This window comes from Lipomyces tetrasporus (assembly GCF_029532465.1).
Source record: "Lipomyces tetrasporus strain NRRL Y-64009 chromosome Unknown POJ06scaffold_7, whole genome shotgun sequence".
Taxonomy (NCBI): Eukaryota; Fungi; Ascomycota; class Lipomycetes; order Lipomycetales; family Lipomycetaceae; genus Lipomyces; species Lipomyces tetrasporus.
In genome coordinates this window covers 21,396-43,605 of record NW_026611602.1, presented here as the reverse complement: position 1 = coordinate 43,605, position 22,210 = coordinate 21,396, and the positions used below count along the sequence as shown (strand labels likewise).

Sequence of the window (22,210 nt, the reverse complement as noted above, 5' to 3'; positions counted from 1 at the left end):
TTAAGATCGATCAGGCCATCCATACTGTTAACCAGGTCACATTGCTCTGCAAATGAGCCGGTATGAGCAGGTCTAATATATGTAAAAGATCAGCTTACATACAGGCAACATAAGCTGTTGTTATTGATACGGTTTCCATATTTCGTGCCCGATTCTACGATTGCTCTGATCGACTGATGACCGCTGGATCTGATGACAAGAATTAAAATTTACTTATCTAATTTGTAATTATATACGAACTATGAAACGAGCGAACAAATAAAAATAAGGCTTAAAAAAAACAAATGGATAAATAATAATTAAAGCATGAACATATAATTATGAACATTAAAAAACACAAAAATAATACAAACGGACTATTCCGACATATAGGAGCTCTTAAGCAGCGTCAAAAGCCTCATAGTCTCCCCATTCATTCTGTGCCGTCGCAATCCGAGCAAGTCTCTTCCCTGGCTGAACAGCCGCTCACATGCAACTTCAGAAACAGGGAGGGGGAGGAAATCGCGAGCAGCTCTCGCCATTTGGGGATATTCTCCTTTATGAGTGTTCCACCACTCAAACAGCCATTTTTCGTTACCTTCAGTATTTGCGACACTAATGACAGCATCGTCAAAGTACCGATCGATGTCGGACACATACCTTGACTGCGCCTGTACTTTTCGCAACAGGCGCAATTCTGTCGAGGTGGTGGGATGGTCCGAAGGTTGAGCAAACGATTGCCGCGGCTGCAGTTTGCTCCGGGAGGTAAAGCTTATGGAGAAGCTCTCGCATTTGTTTGATGAGGAAAGAGGCGTCCGCTTTATCCGCAATCTCCTGTTTCAAGAGTTCGCACTTAAATCGAGGGTCCAAAATTTAAACGTCGATTTCGTCAACAATCCAAAGTACTTTTCGTACTTTTTTAATCCAGCTTCAACAGCTCTTACGAGCTAAGGTCAGTATCTTTGAATAGTCCGTCGCCGTTCTTCGCATCTTGGAAGAACTCTTCTAGCTCATAGTATAAAGCTATCGACAGACTCAGCTGAGGCTTAGACTTCGAGACAAGCCGTGTAAACTCGTCAAATTTGTCAAATATATTCTTTAATTGTCGAAGTTGATCCTAATCTTTAGGTGTGAATGATGGAATACCCATGGTTTTAACTACCATGAAGCGCTCGATCTGTTTGCGTGATTCAAGACTTTCCTTCAACATCTGATATGTTGAGTTCCATTGTGTGCTTACATCGTATGGAATAATTTTCTCCTCGACCTGGCATAGCTTCTTCCATCGGTTACGTCGTTGCGGACTTCGGTCTATCCAAACGACGATTATGCGCAATTTAGCCAAAGGAGACAGGTCAGGATCAAGGTCCTTATTGGCTCTGAGATCATCACAGGCCCGATTCGCGCTTTGGATATCTCCTGCCTTCAATGCGCTCAGGATGTCGCCTACTATCAGGTTGAGTACATGCGCGATGCATCTAATGTAGCTGGATAGTCCCTCGAACCGCATTACCACGCGCTCATTATGGTCAGATGGATTCTCAGCAGTGGAGAATTTTGCTAGCAGGTTTTTGTATAATTCGGAAATCATAACCTCGTTGTTTGACGCATTGTCTCCTGTTATCGTTAACAGTTTGGCGTTGAGTTTGAGCTCCTCCAGAAGGTCGCCGACAACCATGGCCATGTTCTCTCCGCTATGAGGTCCATCTAGCTCTTTGAACTCCAGAACACGTTCCTTATAAAATTCCGGTGTCAGCCAATGACCCACGACACAAAGGATGGAGAGATTATTTTTGCTGGTCCATACATCCAGTGACAATCCGATGGTGATACAGGTTGATTTTAATTCACGCTTAAGATTTTCTCGACTCTCTTCGAGCCTTGCAACGAGCCGGCGCTTTACCGTACTTGCGGATTTGAGGGGTAATTCGATACCTGGCAGATCATGGAATATTCGTTTAAATGATGGAGCATCCACGCTCGTAAAAGGTTCTGATTCTTCAACTATCCAATGCAATATGTTGTCCTCTAGTCGCTCTGCAACTGACCTACTGGGCCTGATGAGAAATGACGTGATATCGCTTGAAGCTGAAGGAACGGGTGCGCCAGACTTCCGTATCCCGTGCCTTGATGAGAGATGTGTGTTCAGATTTCCTGATGACCCTTGAAGAACTGCCTAAGCAGTAGACCACGAGCAGCGACTGCACACAATCAGCTTGTCCGGGCGTTCCTTGTTAGTTGCCTTGTAGATATATGTGGCTTCGAGCTCAGTAGTATGGAAGTGCTGCCAGACCCATGACTTTGGTGGTATGGGCTTTCTTTGAATGACTGGCGAAAGGGAAGGATCCATGTCAGCATCGCTTGCGAGAACTTGGGACGCAGATTCATCAGGGGATATAATGTCATCCGACAATGCGGTACTTGTCTCACTCACTTCAAGGCGACGACGCGAACGGGATCGCTTGCCTTCGTCAGAGTCGCCTTCACTATCTGTGCCGGTATTCAGCGCATGATAATCAAGACGCTTCGCTCGAGGGGGACGCTGTTGTGTATTCTGAGATTCAGAACTTGAGTCCATATTACTTTGGGAACGACAATGATTTTGATCCATATGAATTTCGGCCTTTTCGATGTCTTATATATTACAGACTTCTCATTCACTATACTGTACAAGGAAGTAATATTACATCGCTCAAAATCCTGAACCGTTACTACTTATTCTAGCTTATTTCTAAGCAGTTCAACCAATCACAGGATTGGGATCCAACCTATGACGAATCAAAACCGAGAAAGGAACACTGGGGTGCATATGCAAGGTCCACTTTTGGACCAAGTGCGATAGGTAAGGGGCAGGCAATAGAAATCCACAACCGAGACCAAATCTCCGGATATCGTCATTCGAAAATGGCAAAAACCGCGCAAAAACAGAACGGAAGGGAATACATATACAGGATCCAGGTTTGGACCGCAGCGATAGATAAGGGGGTGCGAATATTAAGTTTATATCTACCACCGATACCCCTTCCGCGGATCCGGTTACGATACAGCGGCTCAAAAGCTGAGCTGCGAATGCGTTCTTCGAAAAAAACGATTGCGTAGACTTAGTTGCTCATTATGACTATCTATTTCGGGCACAGCAGAAAGATTAAAACACCTTCTCTTATAATAATCCGCTCAGTATCTCATTTATGTGCTTTATGAGTACTTGTAATTTATAGTAAACGGATATCCACGGATATGACTAATCAAGATTGCTTTATCCGTATCCGTATCCGTATCCGTATCCGTATCCGTATCCGCATTTTTTTCGCGGATATATCCGTTATCCGTGTATCCGTGCCGATCCCTAAATCTTGATAATACCAAAATAAGGGATATGCACGCTTACAACGGCATTGTTATTCAGATCTAGCGCCATCTCGACCCCTGCTTCCTGCACGCTGACCTTACTGGGGCTGCACGGATCTCTGTCGGACGTCTCACCGTCGATGGCGAGCAGCCCTATAGAAAAAAATTCTGATCCCACTCATAAATATTATAGGAGTGACTCACCGTTAGTGAGTCGCCGGACGACTTTGACTGAGGCGCTCAGACGTAAACCATGCCACACTCAGGCAGCAGATCTCTCCCAGCGAGTCAATTTGCAATACTTGCGGGGCGAGTATCTATGTTCTGGTGTCTCCCCTGAAAATATAGAGCGAGTTGCTTCTGTACTGTCACTCGTATGATTTACGCGAGGCACGGCTGCGAGTACCTCGTAGGAGGCTTAAGAGCTGCTCTGTAAGTATCCACTACGTCCCGCGTGTCAACAGTATTGGCTTGCTATTTGCATTTAATATCAAAATACAATATCTTGTGCAACGCATTGGCGAGGGAATGACAGACGTGTCAGCCCACGCGTAGACGCGCCGTTAACGCGTCTACCCTGACCCTAACTAGTGCAGCGCCAGTCCTAAGTCTTTTTGTGGTGTTCCAAAACCTTCCCTCCTCCCCAGCGGTATTCCTTGCGCAGACACCATCCTTCCTAACGTAACATGAACAATCCATATTTCATCACAATGACAGTGCTCTTTCTGATATTTTACAATATGGGGGTAAGACGAATTGCCAGGAATTCTTACATAGGTATTGCGCGAAACTGCAATTTGGAACACCGAGATTGACTTAGAGTGTGAGTTGATCATTTCAGTTCACTTTTGTAGTACCTATCTTTGCTTGACGTCTGTATGACTTGATTGCACTTTGCGACTTTTCCTGTTGCTGTGACTCACTCTCAATGCTTTCTATGGTTTTCGTGCTTGAATTGTATTGGATACCGATCACCAGCTTGTCTGCTGGCTGCTGTCGACTTCTAGCTTCATTTTCATCATTTGGGCATTGAGCCCCTGAAATGATGCGAGTTTTAGGTCGGTCGTCGTCCACTGCCAGTGCATGAATGTAATATTCTATCGGGTATGTTGGACGTTGGGTCGTGTGTTGGAGTCTGAATAAACGAAATTAAATTCTTGATGACTTCTAGGCCTCCACGCGATCCACATCATCTTAAAATATGATGAGATGCGCCTTATTCGTCATTTTTTTTCACTTATTGTGATGTCACATTTTGTGATGTTGTTGTCTTTTAGCATCTCAAGCTGTCCGTTGTCGCAGGTTACCTCAGCATTGCCATACCTCGCTCCTCGCTGCCATACCTCTTTCGTCAGTTACTCTAATATATGTGTCTGCTCTGGTTCTGTCACGTATTTAAGCTCCTGGTTATGCCTGTGGCAGCTCTGTCCTACTGTTTATGACCTTGGGAGGCAAGCAGAGGCTGTAGAAGCGGGTGTGTTTATATTGTGTATGTCTAGAGGTCGTATTTGGGTAATTTCCTGTTTTGTTCATCTGGTGGCTAATACGATATAAATTAAATACAATAGTTAACAAACATGTGCGATTTCATAGGAGCAACTTAGCTGTAATGTATGAGCTATTCCAATAAACCGTTAAACTTGCTCGCATGAGCCTCTCTATCTTAGCGAGTGTCTATGCCGAATTTGAGTAGAATGATGTGTGAACTGACAGGGCTACTCGCTCCTGCAAAACATATCTGACTGTGTGGACATTCCCACTTTGAATGTTTAGTGACTCGCTCCACGAGAGCGGCTCCCCAGCTCGCCAATTTCGTATGAGTAGGTACACATATTCCGGCTAAAGCGACTGCGCAAATCCATACGAGGTGGGATTTTTTTCTATAGGGCAGCTGGCGCAGCAGATCAGCGCTCTGCGCGCTGAGAGCATCCGAACTGAGACGATTGACCTCTTTCATATTCTCCTGCACCTGCTCAATCATAGCACGATCGCTGTGCTACTGGTGCGTGAGAAGATTCTCGCTGTCGGCGCCTTGGCCAGGGACCCAAGCAACTACACGACTGACACGAGTTGACACACTTGGTGTATTACACTAAACTAAATAATCTACACCAGAGCGTTTCTGACTAATCCACTACATACATTTGAAGGTCCAGTGTACATGGATTTAGTGTATTCAGTGTATTTGTTCCCTATAAGATAAGGTTCTGAGAAGTTGGTAAAATGTTTATAGGTATCATATACTCACAGTAGGATTGATGGTTATGTGTGAATTGGCTGACAAGACTGAGCGGGCTGCCTGACAAAACAGCCCCAACCCTGAATCTTATTTGTATGGCGCCTGACAAGCACGAGTTCCGGCGTTGGGTGTGATAACTTAGTTTTAAGGGTTTAATTGGTGTGAAATCAAGGAATATAAACTGTGTTATTATCCGTACGCCTGACAGAGCCATCCCAATCGGGAATAATGCACTTGTAGAATCCTACTAGTCAAACCTTTAAGTCGCCGTACCTGGTCCCTCATATCAAATTATTATTATCATTCATAGCTGGGCCAAAAAAGCTGTCCACACGAGCGATTGCCAGCCACAATGTTAGCAAATACATAATGTTTTAAATAAAATAATAACGAATTAGTGTATTTATTCAAAGACTTCTAAAAACTAAGATTAAATAGTTGTGAAGATTAAAACAAATAGAATCTAGTAATTACCCTCTATAAAATAACAACAATAATAATCATACAAAAGATAAAATAAATCAAAAGGTCTACGGTTGATTTCGTTTCCGAAGTTCGTTGCTGAGCATATTCAAGGTCCAGTTTTTCTGTCGTCTTTCAGCATCGAGGAGGGGCACTGCGTCGCGCTCTGATATGTTTCTAGTGGCCGCCAAGCGATCAACTTCCCTAATTATTTGCAGCCTGACTGAATAGTACTGACGGTCACCTGAGCGCCATGCAGCACCGTAACGTTCGTCAAGGCTGACAATCGAAAGGAAGCTGATAGATCCTGTATACCAGACCCGGTATAGTTCTGCAACAGTCGATACGTACCTCGGCAACTTATACTTCGGGATGGGTAGCGCAGAAATAGGTGTCTGCATAGTAGGTGCTCTAGACTGTTCGATAGTTGTAGCAGCGTTATCGGACATAGAAAATATGGAAGATGAAAAAGGGAAAGATGAAGATGAGGGAGGAGGAGGAGGTGGTGGTGGTGGTGGTGGTGGTGGTGGTGGTGGTGGTGGTACTGGGGAAGAGGGACCAGGAAAAGAATCTTGAGGACGTTGAGGAACCGATCTAATGTGATATGGTGACGAGTTAGCTGCCGCCGCAGTAACAAGAGACCCACCATGAAAGATGTAGTTGAACCCAGTTTCCATGACTGAGATACGGGACGACAACTGGCGAGTTTCCTGTTGACTGTGAGCAACTGCACTATTAAGTCATTCAATTCCCTGTGTGACGGCTTGATGCACAACATCTACTTTGGTAGCTATGCCGTTATGGAGACTGCTGATAGATGTCGCAATGTCCGGGATGACATTTTGCAATCTCGTCGGCACCATTCTCGCCGAATCTGGCTCACGATAGAGCTCCCAGAAATGTTGCTCCCATTGGATGAACATGGGATCCGAAAAGAGCTCATGATGCCAGAGCGGCAAATCAGCAAACGTCTTTTTGAGGAAAAGAATGTCTTGGAGAAACACTTCCCGCAGGTATTCCATAAGTTTCAAAAACCCATGACCAGCAATACTGGTCTCCAAATTCTCGGTGTCTGGTGGCCCGTAGTACCTAGACAACCAGTAATCAACAGCGGGGAAGATCTTCTTCTGCAATTCAAGAGGAGGAGTAATCTGTGCGCGTGCAATGTAAAAGTCTCCCTTTGGAGACAGACCAGACATGGCCTTTATACATTTAAATGGTAGAGAAGTCAGGTAACAAGAGGTCATCTCGTCCCTGTTCCATCTTCCTGCCCGTCTTATTTGAGATTCCCCCACCCCACGAATCTCGGCCATCTGGGCGCTCGCCTTACGCCCTGCATGTGTCTTCTTTGTGGACAGGATATTAGCCTCACGAAACATCCTATTAGTCCACTTCATCTGAGTATTCTTGTAGTCAATGGCGGTGGTTCGATCAGTAGCGCGCTTGCGCGGGGCTACGGAAAATGAATGTAACGTTAGCACCTTTTTTTTGCTCGACCTGGGTTAGGCTAGTGTCACCGATAATAAGTCACTTACCGTACTGAACGAAAAGTTTAGTGTCAAACCATTCTTCGTTTGACCGGAGAACTGGGAATGGCTCCTGGTCAATATGAAACCTGTAAAAAAAGTGGAGTGCAAGCAGAAACATTGGGCAGACCAGGACCTCCTGGTTCCTCATTACACCAGCATGATCTACTCGACCATGCTGGTTGGTTTTGCCATTGCAGAGTAAGACGACAAGAACATTGCACTTCGTGGGACCTTCGTTTTCGAGTGGCAGCACATACAAGTCCGCCAGCTCGATCTCGCGTCTGTTATTCCCACGCAAGAGCATGTAATTGCCAAGAAGGAAGTCCAGAAGTCCCTGTATGCGATCACCATATTTGTCTTGCCGGGACAGAGCGGCACCAGCTATTTTCAACATGCCTTCAGAATTGTAGCCATCAAATATCGAACCTGACCACGATCCGCGTAATTTTGTCGTTTTCTTTCATGCGCGTTGATCGAGTACGTGTTCAAGATTACGTTGGCGGTCCGTGGCCTTGGGTGCGGGTTGATTCCAAAATCAACCTGCTGCTTCCACAGATCCGTGATGGCGGCCACATGGAGCTTTAGCGTGTTGACTGTGCAATGCTCGTTTCGATTGCGACAGCCTTTATCGATAATTTCGGTCTGGAGAAACGCTATAAGCTTTGACTCAGTGGCTAGCTGGCCATCGACAAACTGGCGCTCGTCGCACCATTCCTACAGAAGCAGTTATTAGTGTCAAGCGATGCTATTAGCCAACCGGCACGTTCACTTACGGTGAAGCGACGTTGAATTGGATCATATGCTTGCGATGTCCCTTTCGGGCGAAGGGCATATTTCTGTCGCACTGCTTTCATCTGCGTATCTGCGTATTATGCAGGAATATTTCGTTTTGCAGCGCAAGGTCTCCGCCAACGGCTGGAAGTTGCGGCGGGGCAATAAGCGAACCGATTGTATTATTTGGCGTGATTCCCTCATTAGAGGCAGCAGTGCTAGCGCATGATAAACGCATCAATGGCTGCTGATCGTCGGACTCCAGTGCACCAAACGTCAGTTGAGAAGTCGGAGCAATTTCTGGCGGCGACGACGAGCTGCCTGGACTGGAACTAGTGTCCGTAGTAAAGGTCAGTTGGAAGTAGTGGGAGTTATTGTTATTGCTTTGGACACGAGCCATTGCGATATAGTTTAGATAGGGAGTTGTTTTGACTATCGAAAGAAGTGAAGTGTGGGATGTAGAAGTCGTTTTCGAAATGCAATTCAAGACTGAATTGACGCGTAACTTGCACACTAGCAATGTTCCAAATTCATTTTGTTTGCACAAACGCGTTGCCGACGCGTGCTATCCCGTGTCGTTGCCTTATCGAATATTTCGGCATGAGCATGGTACTTTTATGCTATTCAGAGATTTAAGGCATATATGTGGCGCTAAGACGTATTAGTGGAACAAACGTTTATAAAATTAGAAACTAGTGCAGAAAAAGTTACTTCTCTGGCCTGACGTTAACTATGTGTCAGCGCCTGACAGCACACTGTCTGCGCAAGGTACCTATCTGCTGGTTAGTAATGTTCGTAGATACCCTATCCCCACTTAATTTGTGCTGTAACCAAGGTACCTTAATAAATCTTCTGCTACCCCGTCACGCGCCCATTAATCCGTAATTGCCATATCGCTCTTACTTCGGCTCTCTCGAATGGCTCTCGACTTTCTCGCGATACAATCCATGTCTGCCGAGTTGTGAAAGACTGTTCTCAGCCTCAGGGCAGATGGTTGTCCCTCAACGGAGTAAAGGCATGATTCGACAAGTGTTGAGGTCATGGTTTCGTGCTGTATTACCAATGACCTAAATCCTTTGTTCCTTTCAATCGTGGAGGAGAAAAGACAGCTTGAGAGCATGCATTTCAATGATGACGAGTTCAGAAGACAGGAGCTATCATGGCTTATTGGTAAGGCGCAGGAACTGGCTGCTGAAGAGATAATTTAAATGGTCAGGGGAAAACGGCAGAGAGGCTGCTTACATGGTAGTACGGTATTTTTGCTCAAGAAGACTTCAAAATTGGCGGAGCATCTTAGGTGTGCTTCTTCTGAGGAGACGGTGACAGTCATAGTGGGTCACCCCATACACTGAAGTCAACTACACTTAACGCCATCTACATTTGAGGCGCCCGTTGACACACTACCCTATAAGAAATATTCCCAACCTCACTACGCAAAACCGGGTAAGCTACTCGCTTACCTTGAGGCGCTCTGGCAAATGTCGAGGCTCTCTCTAATAAGCACGCTAACATAGTCACTCAGCGAATCTCTAATTGTGAGTCACTTGTCCCTTCCGTCATAGCGAGTCTCTAAGAGTTGGCGGCTATGAGAGCGCTGTAGAGTGACTCGCTTTAAGGAAGACACTTCTACAATATATAGGAGGCACTTGTGGTAGTTTCTCTACATCAACAGAAACAGAGCTGTCGAATCTCAAGCGAGCGGAAAGCAATCTATCATGTGCATTGCCTCGATCTTCTGACTACATTACACGTAGCGTTGCTATTACTATCATATGGTCACTAGCTATATATTAATCAGAGGACTACTTCAACAGAAAGCAAGACCAAAAACCAAGCAATTAACAAGTGCCAGACCATCAAAGCAAATTAGACGATTCGTCTCCGTACGGATCAAAATCGATCCAATTACGGTCTAAAATATATTCCTTATTGGTAAACATGTTCGCAATTATACCAATAGTGCACTCGATTTCGGAGACAGGGATGCACATCAGGCATGCGGTCCTATCTCTCAACTCTTGAACGCGCCCTAAGAGGCCAGATTCCTCAAAATAGCAGATATTCTCAAACACCTTTACCAGAGCAAGATGTTGAGTCCTCCCTTGCCATTGTACGGACAAAAAGCGATCGATCCGCCGAAGAACCGCTGCAGTTTGTCATTTAGACAGCCATATACCGGCGGCTCCTACCTTGTGACGCAACGGATTCGACAGATGAGCTGACGATATCCTCGCTATTAGGACAGTACTTTCACTCCGAAGGCGTGCTCAATCCGACCAGATCGAAGATCGAGGCACGAGTGTGGCGAATATGATGTCCAGCGAAGGCCAGGTGCGACTTTCAACGATGTAAAAACAAGTTGCGGACTCCTGCCGGAACTCCGGCCGGACTGCGTAGCGAGTGAAGTAATCACTGAGACCCCAGTCGGAAAGCCCCATATACCTTGAAGTCGCTTCTAGTTTGCAGCTGAGGCTGACCGACGGCCGATCGAGCAAGACAGACGATATAAGAATAGAACAGGGAATTCCCCAAGAGCGGGCCAATGAGGCTGAGACCTTAACGGCAGCGTTGGAGGCGTATTCTCTTTCGTAGACCAATTGCCTCCCGAAGAGCAAAGAGCTCCGACAACGTGCTCGATCCGACTCTGGAGTGGAGACTGAGAAATCTCATGCAACGAGGATGATAAAATAACGAGTGACGTATTGTTTATTTTTGAGTGAGTTTTTCCGCTTGGGTTGCTGATGCGGCTCACGAATGTCAGTGACGCGCGCGTGTTAGTTCTACCGCCTTCCTTCCCCTCTCCCTTCTCTCGCACTGTTTACCTAACTACCAACTATGTACATACACTGACAACGCCAAGTCAGCCATCATGCCGCAGTACTCTAATATATCTTACATACGACTTCCAGTAGACGGTAACCTACATATAGCAAGTGCGATTAGATGTGAATAACTTAGATTATGCTAACTTCTCCACACTAGATGAAGGAAACTAGATGAAGGAAGGAACGCGGTACCGAGACCGCAAGGAGCCGGCCAAATCGGCAATAGGGCCACCTTAACCTGCCTAGGTTTATCGAAAGAGCGTAACATCACACGAGCGGCAAAAGATATTTGCGTAAATGTAGCCGTTGCGCGGCTGAAATGGATGTTGCTAACTGGTCTTTGTAGGGCTACCTGGACAGCTTTGCTGAGCTGCATTACCTGCAGGCCCTTGACGCCACGGTGCCAAGAGATGACGGTACCGCTATTTCACTCAGATACCGGGTTTTTTGCAAACCCACATTTTATTCGTATAAAAAGTGGAAGCATGTTCCTGTGGGTATCCAGATACGAATGTGCGAATATTTAGAGCTAGAATTTCCTCTGCTGTCTCTGGCCGAGGGCCAGTGGGCAGCAATTGTGTTTTGTTCGGGATACTTCCGACGTGCGCACGGTAGTATCAGTGGCTCCCGTTTAAGCGCGGATTATCAGGTACGCGTTGTTGATCAGGACAGTGACGAATATGTCGCAGAAGAAACACTGCAAGACACGCAGAGCGAAGCGGATGGAGAGATCACCGATGTTCCGCAAGGAGGGGATGGCAGCCTTGAAAATGGTACCGTTTAAAAGTTATCAATTGGCGATTTAGCAGGCAATTAACGAGGAATAGAGCCACAATCAATCCGAATTTCGGCCACAAGCTGCCGGCAATCTTATAGGGCTCTCACTCCCACGCTGAAGGTAAAACTACTATTTAGTTTATATTAGGAATTGCTAACGGTAGTGTCATTTATCATAGGTATCGGAGTCCCGCAAACTTGAGGCTGCCAAGAGAGAAAAGCAGCTCGCCAATCTGGAGAGAGCTAGGAGTATCAAGCTGCGTCAGTCTTATCTGGCGAAGCGTAATTTATAGTAGCCTGCCGGCTGCTATTAAACGGTTTGCTCGGTTGCTCTGTTGCTGTGATTCAATAAATATAGTAGTAACGTATCTAAATGGGAAGCTACTCCTGAAAACTCTCGTAGTTACTCGAGTCTAGTGACTTGTCACAAGGAACTCGCTATGCCGAAATACTGTAAAGGATCGTGTGCGGCGGGAGAGTCACATCGATCAAGTGACTCTGTCCAAACAGTTTTCAGATGTATGGGTAGTGCCATTCATTTTGTTCACTGACTCGCTGTGACCAGTCGCCAGAGTGACAACAACAATTTCTTGGAGTGGCTCTGCAAATGGCCATCAGAGCGGCTCTGACCAAACATCAGAGTGTGCTCAGGGTTTTTTGTTATAGGGCTACATTCAAGTCTCGCTTATTAATATACACTTTACACAGACAAAAGATATGTAGTTGATGTAGTTGATTGGATCTCTGGCCTTGGCTATCAAGGTGGGCTAGGAGCAAGGTCATAGCGGCCATGAGGGCGAGGAAGTCGACTGTGCGACAGCTATAGGCGATGCCGGTGAAGCTACGCAGCGCGATGAAGCGTGAGAGCACCTCCCGCGAGGCGCTGACGCAGGTAATGCGCGCGTACTCGCACCTGCGATCGCCCGACGAAGATGATGACGCGCGCAGCATGTACGGCAGATGTAGCTGGATGCCACAATGAGTATTTTCGGATGGAATTATATTTTTATTAACATAAGGAAGAATAAGTTATATTATTTTTATTACAATTATTTTTGCACGCCATCCATCAACATCAACATTCTCATCGTTTCGCCTTTCATGGCGTATCTGCGTACCCCCAGAATATCTCTGCCTATAGTAAACATCTCTTTGGATAGCTGATTTATGGAGTCTTATTAAGAGGGATGCAGGAATCTTCAAGGATTCTTATATATTCCAACTTCTCCCCACAACCTACACAGCCAATTAAAAAATTCTTAAATAAGGATAAGCAAGTCAATTACAACATTCTCATTACAAATGACCCGAGCACCCGAGGGGGGGTAAAGGTGTCGCACCAGACCGAGTCCCGCTGAGCGATTCCTTTGGACAAAACCGACATGCAACGCGGCTATGGCCGAAAGTAAATACCAGACCCCAGTCGTGAATGCAAAGCAAGCGCTCGCATATTACCAAGCAATCTGTTCAGTCTCGACCGAGAAAAGTTGTTCGAGTAGCGTACATGCCTTACTGGAGGCGCCGATGACAGTCGAAATACGTGGCATATTCTAGTTGAGGCCTTACCTGCTCCATGTAGGAAACTCAAAATCGATATGTTAATGACTTCTGCGAATTTTTTCAAGGCGGATTTGGCGGATATCTGGTCCAAAAGCGGATACATATCTCCCACCTTCAAAAAGGCGGATGGCGGATGCGGATATGGAAAATTTTGGCGGATATCCGCATCCGCTGCAGCCCTGCACCTGCACCTAATGCTAAACGTTTTCGACGTGAACATTGGCCCTAGCTAGAAGCTGCCCTATATGAACGGATACAGCTAGCGGAATGCCACATAATAATAACTGGAGAACCCTCGCATTTGGTTAGATCGCTTCGTAATAAGCTTGCTGGCTTGATAATCTGCTTGCTTGGTAACTGTACCCGCTGAAAACAGAATACGTGTGTACTCATCTACTATGGATATTTCAGATGCAAATGATCGGGCTTAACAGAACAGCCTCGACCTTTCGTCCGATTCGCGGAAATAAGGAACTTGATCGGTTATCGGCGGGTTGGTCCGTGCACTCGGTATCTAACCAATCCGTCCGAGTCTTCGTCAGGGATTTGGTGGATGCACGAACAAGAAATTGCTATTTGATGCATACGGCTGACATCCTCTGCAGTTAAGTGACGCAAATTGCGGCAACTTACATCCCGCTTCGGGCCGCTTTCTCCGTCAATGCCCGTTAATAGACCAAAATGCTCTATGGTGACAAATCGTTCGGAGTTCGCAGCAGGCTCTTCTCCCTAACCCTACGTTTATAACTGATTATAGAATCAACATCCTCACAGCATCTCTCGTTGCTGCAGGCAATTTTTATCCTCTTCCGCTCCACTTCTCTGTCGGTTACATACAGTACTCTTACTCATTGAGCACAACTAAATTGTGATGCAATCATATCTGCAATACCGAAACATCGGCAGTGTTGTGCGCCAACAGCTGGGAACCGACCAGGAGAAGGTTAATTCTGATCTACCCTCTTCTGTGAGCTCAAGCGAGATTAAAACACCCGCGGAGGATGCTGATTCATGTTCTGCTGGTCGTGTCATGACATCAAGGACTCATTATTCGCAGCGTTCCACCATGGGTCATGCCATAAATGGGATCCAAGTTAGAGACAGGACTACGCTTGAAGGTAAAGGAGGAAGTGTTTTCATTGTTGGCTGGGATGGCGAGCGTGATCCTGCGAACCCGCATAATTTTAGCAAGGTCCGACGAGTGACGACGACCTTAATCGTGTCTTCTATCGCGTTCGTAGTAGGAATGGCGTCATCTATCGATTCAGCAGTTCTGCGACAGGCAGCCGCGGATGTTGGAGTCAGCGAGGTCGCGGAAAGTTTAGCAACAGGTACGTCCAATTTTCCGTCCATTGCGACCGAGACTACTCGTCTGTCTGACTGTCAAAATGCCCACAGGTATATATTTAATCGGTTATAGTGTCGGCGCCTTGTTTGCTGGACCGTTCTCGGAGACTCTTGGTCGAAATGTGGTTTACATATCAACTCTCATTCTGTTTTCAATCTTCATCATGGCCTCTGCTCTTGCGCCCAATTTTGGAGCACAGGTCGTGTTTCGCTTTCTGGCTGGTTTTTTTGGGTCTACGCCGTTGGTGTGTGCTGGAGGCTCTACTTCTGACATGTGGGATGCGGTCGAAAAAACTTACGCCTTTCCCATCTTCGCCATTGGAGGTTTTTGTGGTCCTGTGTTGGGCCCAGTGATCGGAAGTTATATTGGAGTCGGTCATATTGGCAGCTGGCGTTGGACAGAATGGATCTCGCTCATCACATCTGGACTCGTACTGTTATTAGTAATCCTCTTTCAGCCAGAAACTTATGCACCAATTTTATTGAAATGGAAGGCTCGTCATCTTAGGGAGATTACCGGCGACAACAGGTATAGAGCAGAGCTCGAGATCACCCACACTACATTCTCGACTCGCATGAAAATCGCCCTGAGTCGGCCTTTTACAATGCTCGCTGAACCAATTATCATCTTAATGGCGGTCTATTTGACAGTTCTTTACATTGTCTTATTTACATTTTTGGACGGTTATACATTCATCTTTGAAGACGTCTACGGAATATCGCAAGGCCTTACAAATATTATTTTTGTCGCGATGGCCGGCGGTATGCTCTTGGCGACGATGCTGGTGCCCCCTCTGTATCGACTTACCAAAAAAGACATGGAAGGCGTTCTGGTTAAGGGAGGGACACACATCGACCCTGAAATCCGGCTTTGGTTCGCTATGCTTGGAGGCTCTATATCAGTCCCAGTATCTTTGTTTTGGATGGGATGGACGGATTTTGTATGTGCCACAGAACGTAGCCACGATATGATTGGCTATGGCTGACTTGTGCTTTAGGCGTCGATCAGCGTCTGGTCTCCAATTATTGCCTCTGCAATGTTCGGCTACGGGGTCATCTGCATTTTCATCAGTGCCTACATGTATATCATTGACTCATACGAAGTTTACGCTGCATCCGCCTTGGCATTCGTTACCCTTCTTCGCTATGCTTGCGCGGGCGGAATGACTGTCGCTGGCATTTCGTTCTACAAGAATATGGGTACGCATTGGACTTTAACGATCTTGGGCTGTATCAGCGCGCCGTTAGCGCCGATCCCATATGTCTTTTATAAATGGGGTTATCTTGTTAGACGGCACAGTAAACATGCCGTTGCGCGGAAATGATCAACTACATATATGCACGTAGCCGCAGTTATGAGAAGGCAATTGTGCGACATTGGAGTGTTCAGTAAAAATCATAGGGAATAGAAGCTGTACTTTGGAAAGATTTCCCTGAACAAAAATACACTATAGCCATTATCATGAGAACGCGACAATATCAAGCTCGTCGCAGTTTGGTCCAACACTGACCATAGGATGTACCTGTTAGTTATCACTCCGCAGCTCTTTACTGACGAAAAGAAGAAGAATTTAAGTCCTGTTTGCCTAAACCACCTAGTAAATATCAAGAACAAAAAATTGAATTTTGCTTTATGTTAACTATCGCCATTCTTCCACTTATTAGTTGTCAGTTGAGGCATCAACCCTGTCTAAATGACAACTATAACTGCTAGCTGAAGTGTGTCGAAAATAAAGTTAGGGCCATCGGGCGACCGCGGAACCGGATCTCGGACCTCGGTCGGCGCTGCTTCCGCTCGTATGCGCAGTTTTCATTTCTAATTATTTGTAATAGTGATACTTTATTGGTTCATTTGGGTTGATTTGCAAAAGTTTTCATTGGACGTAGAGGCTCGGACGGGGGCGCAGGAGGGACATTAAATGCGCTGTATCCCCGTCGAGTCCTCATAGTCAACCCTATGGAAAGAGATTTTGCACCGGATTGGTCATTCTGAGGCACTAGGTGCGCTATTCAGACAATGACTAGGTACGCTCAGCAGGAAGGACCAGGTCCGTCATTTTGTAGTTGGCCCCAGTGTGTCACTTGAAAATTTTGGCCATAGTAGCGGAAACACAATGACACACTGAGTCCACTAGTACTTAGTGCAACAAACTGACGTGCCAAGTTCATCAAGGTGATGTACCAGATCGCATTCCTTGATTCAGGTGTTTTGGTTTACATTGTGCTGCAATATCTGCTAAATAAATAACTACATATATTGAATATCTAACTAGATACAGATATATATAACCCATCTACTATAAGTACATGCCTGCTCATATAGACGCACAAATTCGACATGTACTATCTCGCAGGTATATATACCAGACCACCCAATCATTCCCAATCCCTGTGCCCTCTGTACTCTTTCCGGTGACCATTACGCTGACCTTTCCCCGGATCCACCACCTCAGAACCGGCAACAGAGTGGTAAAATTCTGCAAATGTCGTAACACAACCTGAAAAACAAAAGCACAACAGCTCGCTGCTAGGTTGAAGAAGAAACAGGGTACAGGCCATTAGAGTACACCACACATCTGCAGTACGTAACGATAGTGTATCGGTTGTAGCAGTATGAGAGATAGCATAGAAAAGACGTTGGGAACAGTAGTCATTAATCACTGTCAGCGGGTTCAGATCACTTCAGAGATGCAATACAGGCCAAAATACAAAACCTCAACAGCTCGCTGCTAGGTTAAACAAGTAAACCAGAAAGTAGAGGTCCTCGAAGTAGACAGCACATCTGCAGCTAAGATATGTATTGGTTGTAGCGGTATAAGAGATATCACTAGAAAAGGATATAAGATTGCCTACGACAGTAATTATTAATCACTGCGGGCGGTTTCGTATCCTAAAAGAGACACAATCACGTCAGCCACAACAGTAAGCGGTTAACACCCACTAGCAACTATCACCTACCAAGGAAGTTACCGATGCAAGTCCGATTACAGATGCGCACATATAGCGCAAAACGGGTCTACTTTGCTGAAGGCGAAGCAAAACAGCCATGCTCATTCAAATGGAACCTAGGCCCTAGCGTGTTAGCAAATACGACAATACACATCGATACTTAAGACTGCTAAAATGCAACGCAAATGACCAAGGTACCTGGTAAAGAACGGCAAGAAAAGTATACTCTGTTAGTAGAATTCATCACAAGTACAGTAATAACAACGGCTACCTATCTGAAACATTATGATCCGCATGTGCATATAATTTTCTGAGTGCTCCTCTGTTACATTCTCCGACGCATCGAGCAACTCTGAACTCAGCAACAAGCGTCTTGCACGAGACGAATAGACCTGACACAATCAAATAAACCGAATGATTTCGAACGTCAATCGTTAGCCTCGTTCATTTGCCAACGGTTCTGTAAACGATTTAACCACAATCCGTACCCACAATACTGCTGATTTAAAAAGCGCGTGTGGGGAGCAGTAAGTCAGCAAGGTGGGACCAGCGGACTTCTAGCCGGTTTCCCCGCACGTCCGTCTCCAATCACGCGCTGAGCTGGGAGTGCTATGGGTTAGGGTTCTCTCTGTTGCGCGCGGCCCGTCAAACTTGAAAACACGCTCACTTATTCTCTATATACAACATGCGACTTCCGATTCATTACTGCCCTTCTCGTTAGTATTTTTTTTTCATTTACAAGTAAGGAGGATCAAACTACTTGCCCTTATCCCAAGTTAAGCATGTGGATTCAACAGGTCGACCGCGGCTGAAAGCATGGTCAAGTTTCCCGCGAGACATAGAAGATGTCTCCAAAATTAATCAGAAATCAGTTTTTAAGAAGTTTGAAATTTCTGGTAGATCACCGTTACTGGACGTACCAACTTTATACTGGCCAGAATCCTTTCCAACCGATATTATGCACCTGATACTACAAGGTGTTGTTCCACGGACTTTTGAGATCTGGAAAGGAGTCCGGCCTTTACAATGTCATTCACCGGAGAATATGTTCAAGGATCTGGCGGGTCTTGGTCATGATATTATCAGTTGCGCAAGAGACATACCAGCTTCTCTCCCACGGTCTCCCTTGGATATTTTCAAGAATTTCCGAAGCTATCGTGCAGAGAATTGGTTTGATTTTCTGCAATTACTTTCACACCCTTTGCTAGACTCAAGAACAACACCAGAAGTTCGGAAAAACTTTGTGGAATTGGCAAAAATATATTCCATTGCAACTCAGGAGAAAATTACCACTGATGATCTTCGACTGCTGGAAAGTACAAGTTTTCATTTTGTGCAATCGTATGAGCATATCTATCATTTGATCCTACAAGTCGAACGTCAAACATGGAATTCTACATGTCAGTGACTGTATCTGGAACTGCGGTCCTGCATGGGTATACTGGTAGTTCACAATGGAGAAGACTTGCGGAAATATTGTGAGCTGGTTAAGTGGAAAGAGGCATAAGGATGAGAACCTGGCCAGGGTTAGGGTTAGACCCTGACCCTAAGTTTCAATTGTTTAAAGTCTCAAAGTCAGCTACAATACAGAGACATGCCAATGAGTCGTTTCCTATTAATACCTAGCTAGAGAGCATATAAGCTAATCAATCAAATACGAGATAGCCTCAAAAGGACGAATTGTGAAAATCATCCATAATTTGAAAAACAGAACCTTCCCTGGCTTCGCATAGTCCTCTGGCACAGTCCACAAGGACTCTATCTCGCTAAGAGCGCCACCCTGTCTTCATACCGCCCGGCATATGCCAAAATCTGCTCGTCTGCGGGGTCTACCAAAGTGAAAAACCCATAGACGAAGATGTCCTTATATCCACGTCGCAAATCAAGGATCGATCGGCAGTAGGAGTAAACGCTGAAGAGATCTTCAACCCAAGATGCCGCCTTCCACTCCTTGTAGTCATCGATAACTTCCATCCACGGTTGCACGATACTGAAATCTGTGTGCTAGCATTTGTGTGCGTGAGTCGTCACGACATTTCTTCTAGAGATCGGCCATAACTACTTGAAGGATTTCCTCAGAAGCTCCCGATTCTAGAATTCTAGAACTAAGCGAAACATTCATAATAGGCACATCTGATACTTACTCATTGTAGAAATTGGTTGATTCTAAGTCCTTAAGTTTGTCGATACCCCATGTCGTCGACATATTAGCCATTCCAAGCTCCTGCCCTTCATAAACGAACACTGTTCCACTTTGTATCCGAGGAAAGTAGCCGGCATTTTTGCAGCGTACATGCGAGACTCTGGCTTATCCGACGCAAACCGCGATACCGATCGTCCTTGGTCGTGGTTCTCGAAGTAAAACGCATTCTATTCGTGGTGCTCGTACATATATGTTTTTACCATTTGTTCGCAATTCGCCTATGTTCACTAAGCTTCCACTTGCGCGGGAATTACCTACGTTGCAACTGACGAGTGATCCATAATGACTCTTTATAGGATTAGCCGGGGTCACCAAAATATGTCAATCGACTTAGGTCTCAAATTGAAAAATTATATTTAACTCTTCTCGATTCTAACGGCGAACCTCAATACCCTCCTTGGGATCGTTAACGCTCCCATCTCTCAGACACTAAACGCGGCATATTCTCTCCAAATCTTCCCTCGCATCCTGAAATTTTGCCGATGGAATAGTCACAGGAGCGTCGGGAAAGTCGAGATTTTCGATGACAAATTTGATCGCATCCAGCCGAAACCCGTCCCCTCCGCGATCGAGAAGCGGATAATATCATGGACCTGGCGCGGACTTTTGGATTTTTCCAGTTGAGGTCAGGCTGCTCTTTGGCAAAAAGATGGAGATAGTATTCGTTGCTCTTTTTGTCGTACTCACATGCACTGCCTGTAGACGTTTAATTTGTTCATGAAATCTGAGGACTGACATACCACCAAAATGCGAAACCCAGTTGTTACGAGGAACCCGTTCTCCTTTAGGGCCAGCTTTGGGTTTAGGTGACTTGCAGCACGGACAAAGCCAGACGACGTCAACACCGATGTTCTTGATGTAATCAAGTTTCGAAATTATTCCTGGAATGTCGCCGACGCCATAGCCATTCGAGTCCTTGAATGAGGCAGGACAGATATGGTAGACATTAGACTCCTCCCACCAGGCGCGCTTAGGGACAAGGAATTTCGGCAACCATTTAGGGTGTCAGGATAAGATAGAGGAGAAGGATAGGGAGAAACGCTGAAAGGATAAGGTGGCGATACTCTTCATCTAACATGTTGCCTTGGAGCAGGCTGTACGTGGGGCTTCGAGTACCAGGCCGGGCCCTGACTGTGCGGCGCGATACGGAACTACTTCGGGATACTGCGGCGAAACATTGCGCCAGGGTTGCCCAATCAGCGAATCAAAGTTCGACATTCTATTCAGCTGAGGTTCACCTCTGCGACTTTGCCGTCGTTAGAGCAAACAGGAAAGCAGTCCGTTATTTACACCACAAAACTAATGTCAAGTACATCTTTAACCAAAAATTTGTACGTCGATTATTGAGCGAATAATTGCAGCGATCGTTATTCGCCAACAAAAATGGGGCATTCGCCGAATAATATTCGGAAAAACGAGTGTTCGGAAGATGGATTATGATGAATGGTAACTAATTATATTTAGCGAGAACGGACCAGAAGGCTGGGATTGGAACCATCCCTCAAGAACCCTGTTGCTTTGCGCGAGACGGGATCCTGCTCAGGGACCCAAGCAACTACACGACTTACACGAGTTGATACACTTGGTGTATTACACTAAACTAAATAATCTACACCAGAGCGTTTCTGACTAATCCACTACATACATTTGAAGATCCAGTGTACATGGATTTAGTGTATTCAGTGTATTTGTTCGCGATAAGATAAGGTTCTGAGAAGTTGGTAAAATGTTTATGGGTATCATGTGCTCACAGTAGGATTGATGGTTAGTAATGTTCGTAGATACCCTATCCCCACTTAATTTGTGCTGTAACCAAGGTACCTTAATAAATCTTCTGCTACCGCGTCACGCGCATTAATCCGTAATTGTCATATCGCTCTTACTTCGGCTCTCTCGAATGGCTCTCGACTTTCTCACGATACAATCCATGTCTGCCGAGTGTGAAAGACTGTTCTCAGCCTCAGGGCAGATGGTTGTCCATCAACGGAGTAAAGGCATGTGTAAAGTGTTGAGGTCATGGTTTCGTCCTTTGTTCCTTTCAATCACGGAGGAGAAAAGACAGCTTGAGAGCATGCATTTCAATGATGACGAGTTCAGAAGACAGGAGCTATCATGGCTTATTGGTAAGGCGCAGGAACTGGCTGCTGAAGAGATAATTTAAATGGTCAGGGGAAACGGCAGAGAGGCTGCTTACACGGTAGTACGGTAATTTTACTCAAGA

At 45.7% G+C, this 22,210-nt stretch overlaps 6 protein-coding genes across 6 annotated transcripts; 3 read left to right on the top strand and 3 right to left on the bottom strand.

The window, feature by feature from the left end:
- The first annotated feature begins 4,350 nt into the window (after positions 1-4,350).
- POJ06DRAFT_125885 (uncharacterized protein) lies at positions 4,351-4,936 on the top strand. Its single transcript, XM_056184302.1, has one exon. It carries the CDS (start codon positions 4,537-4,539, stop codon positions 4,879-4,881), a length of 345 nt encoding a protein of 114 aa, XP_056042441.1. The 5' UTR covers positions 4,351-4,536; the 3' UTR covers positions 4,882-4,936.
- Positions 4,937-5,569, bottom strand: POJ06DRAFT_125886 (uncharacterized protein). Its single transcript, XM_056184303.1, has one exon. The coding sequence runs from the start codon at positions 5,306-5,308 to the stop codon at positions 4,991-4,993; it is 318 nt and encodes a 105-aa protein (XP_056042440.1). The 5' UTR covers positions 5,309-5,569; the 3' UTR covers positions 4,937-4,990.
- A 2,575-nt stretch (positions 5,570-8,144) lies between these two features.
- On the bottom strand, positions 8,145-8,979 carry POJ06DRAFT_255691 (uncharacterized protein). Its single transcript, XM_056187919.1, has 2 exons — positions 8,471-8,979; positions 8,145-8,411 (listed from the first exon to the last, which is right to left on the bottom strand). The coding sequence occupies exons 1-2, from the start codon at positions 8,726-8,728 to the stop codon at positions 8,232-8,234; spliced, it is 438 nt and encodes a 145-aa protein (XP_056042439.1). The 5' UTR covers positions 8,729-8,979; the 3' UTR covers positions 8,145-8,231.
- A 2,447-nt stretch (positions 8,980-11,426) lies between these two features.
- POJ06DRAFT_125739 (uncharacterized protein) lies at positions 11,427-12,175 on the top strand. Its single transcript, XM_056184301.1, has 3 exons — positions 11,427-11,446; positions 11,500-11,926; positions 12,110-12,175. Exons 2-3 carry the CDS (start codon positions 11,665-11,667, stop codon positions 12,130-12,132), a joined length of 285 nt encoding a protein of 94 aa, XP_056042438.1. The 5' UTR covers positions 11,427-11,446; positions 11,500-11,664; the 3' UTR covers positions 12,133-12,175.
- A 1,953-nt stretch (positions 12,176-14,128) lies between these two features.
- On the top strand, positions 14,129-16,516 carry POJ06DRAFT_255670 (major facilitator superfamily domain-containing protein). Its single transcript, XM_056187918.1, has 3 exons — positions 14,129-14,821; positions 14,889-15,778; positions 15,836-16,516. Exons 1-3 carry the CDS (start codon positions 14,362-14,364, stop codon positions 16,160-16,162), a joined length of 1,677 nt encoding a protein of 558 aa, XP_056042437.1. The 5' UTR covers positions 14,129-14,361; the 3' UTR covers positions 16,163-16,516.
- Positions 16,517-19,544: 3,028 nt separating this feature from the next.
- Positions 19,545-20,001, bottom strand: POJ06DRAFT_238907 (uncharacterized protein; the record flags this gene model as incomplete). Its single annotated transcript, XM_056186017.1, has 3 exons — positions 19,545-19,790; positions 19,849-19,891; positions 19,931-20,001. 3 exons carry the CDS (start codon positions 19,999-20,001, stop codon positions 19,545-19,547), a joined length of 360 nt encoding a protein of 119 aa, XP_056042436.1.
- Positions 20,002-22,210: the final 2,209 nt, after the last annotated feature.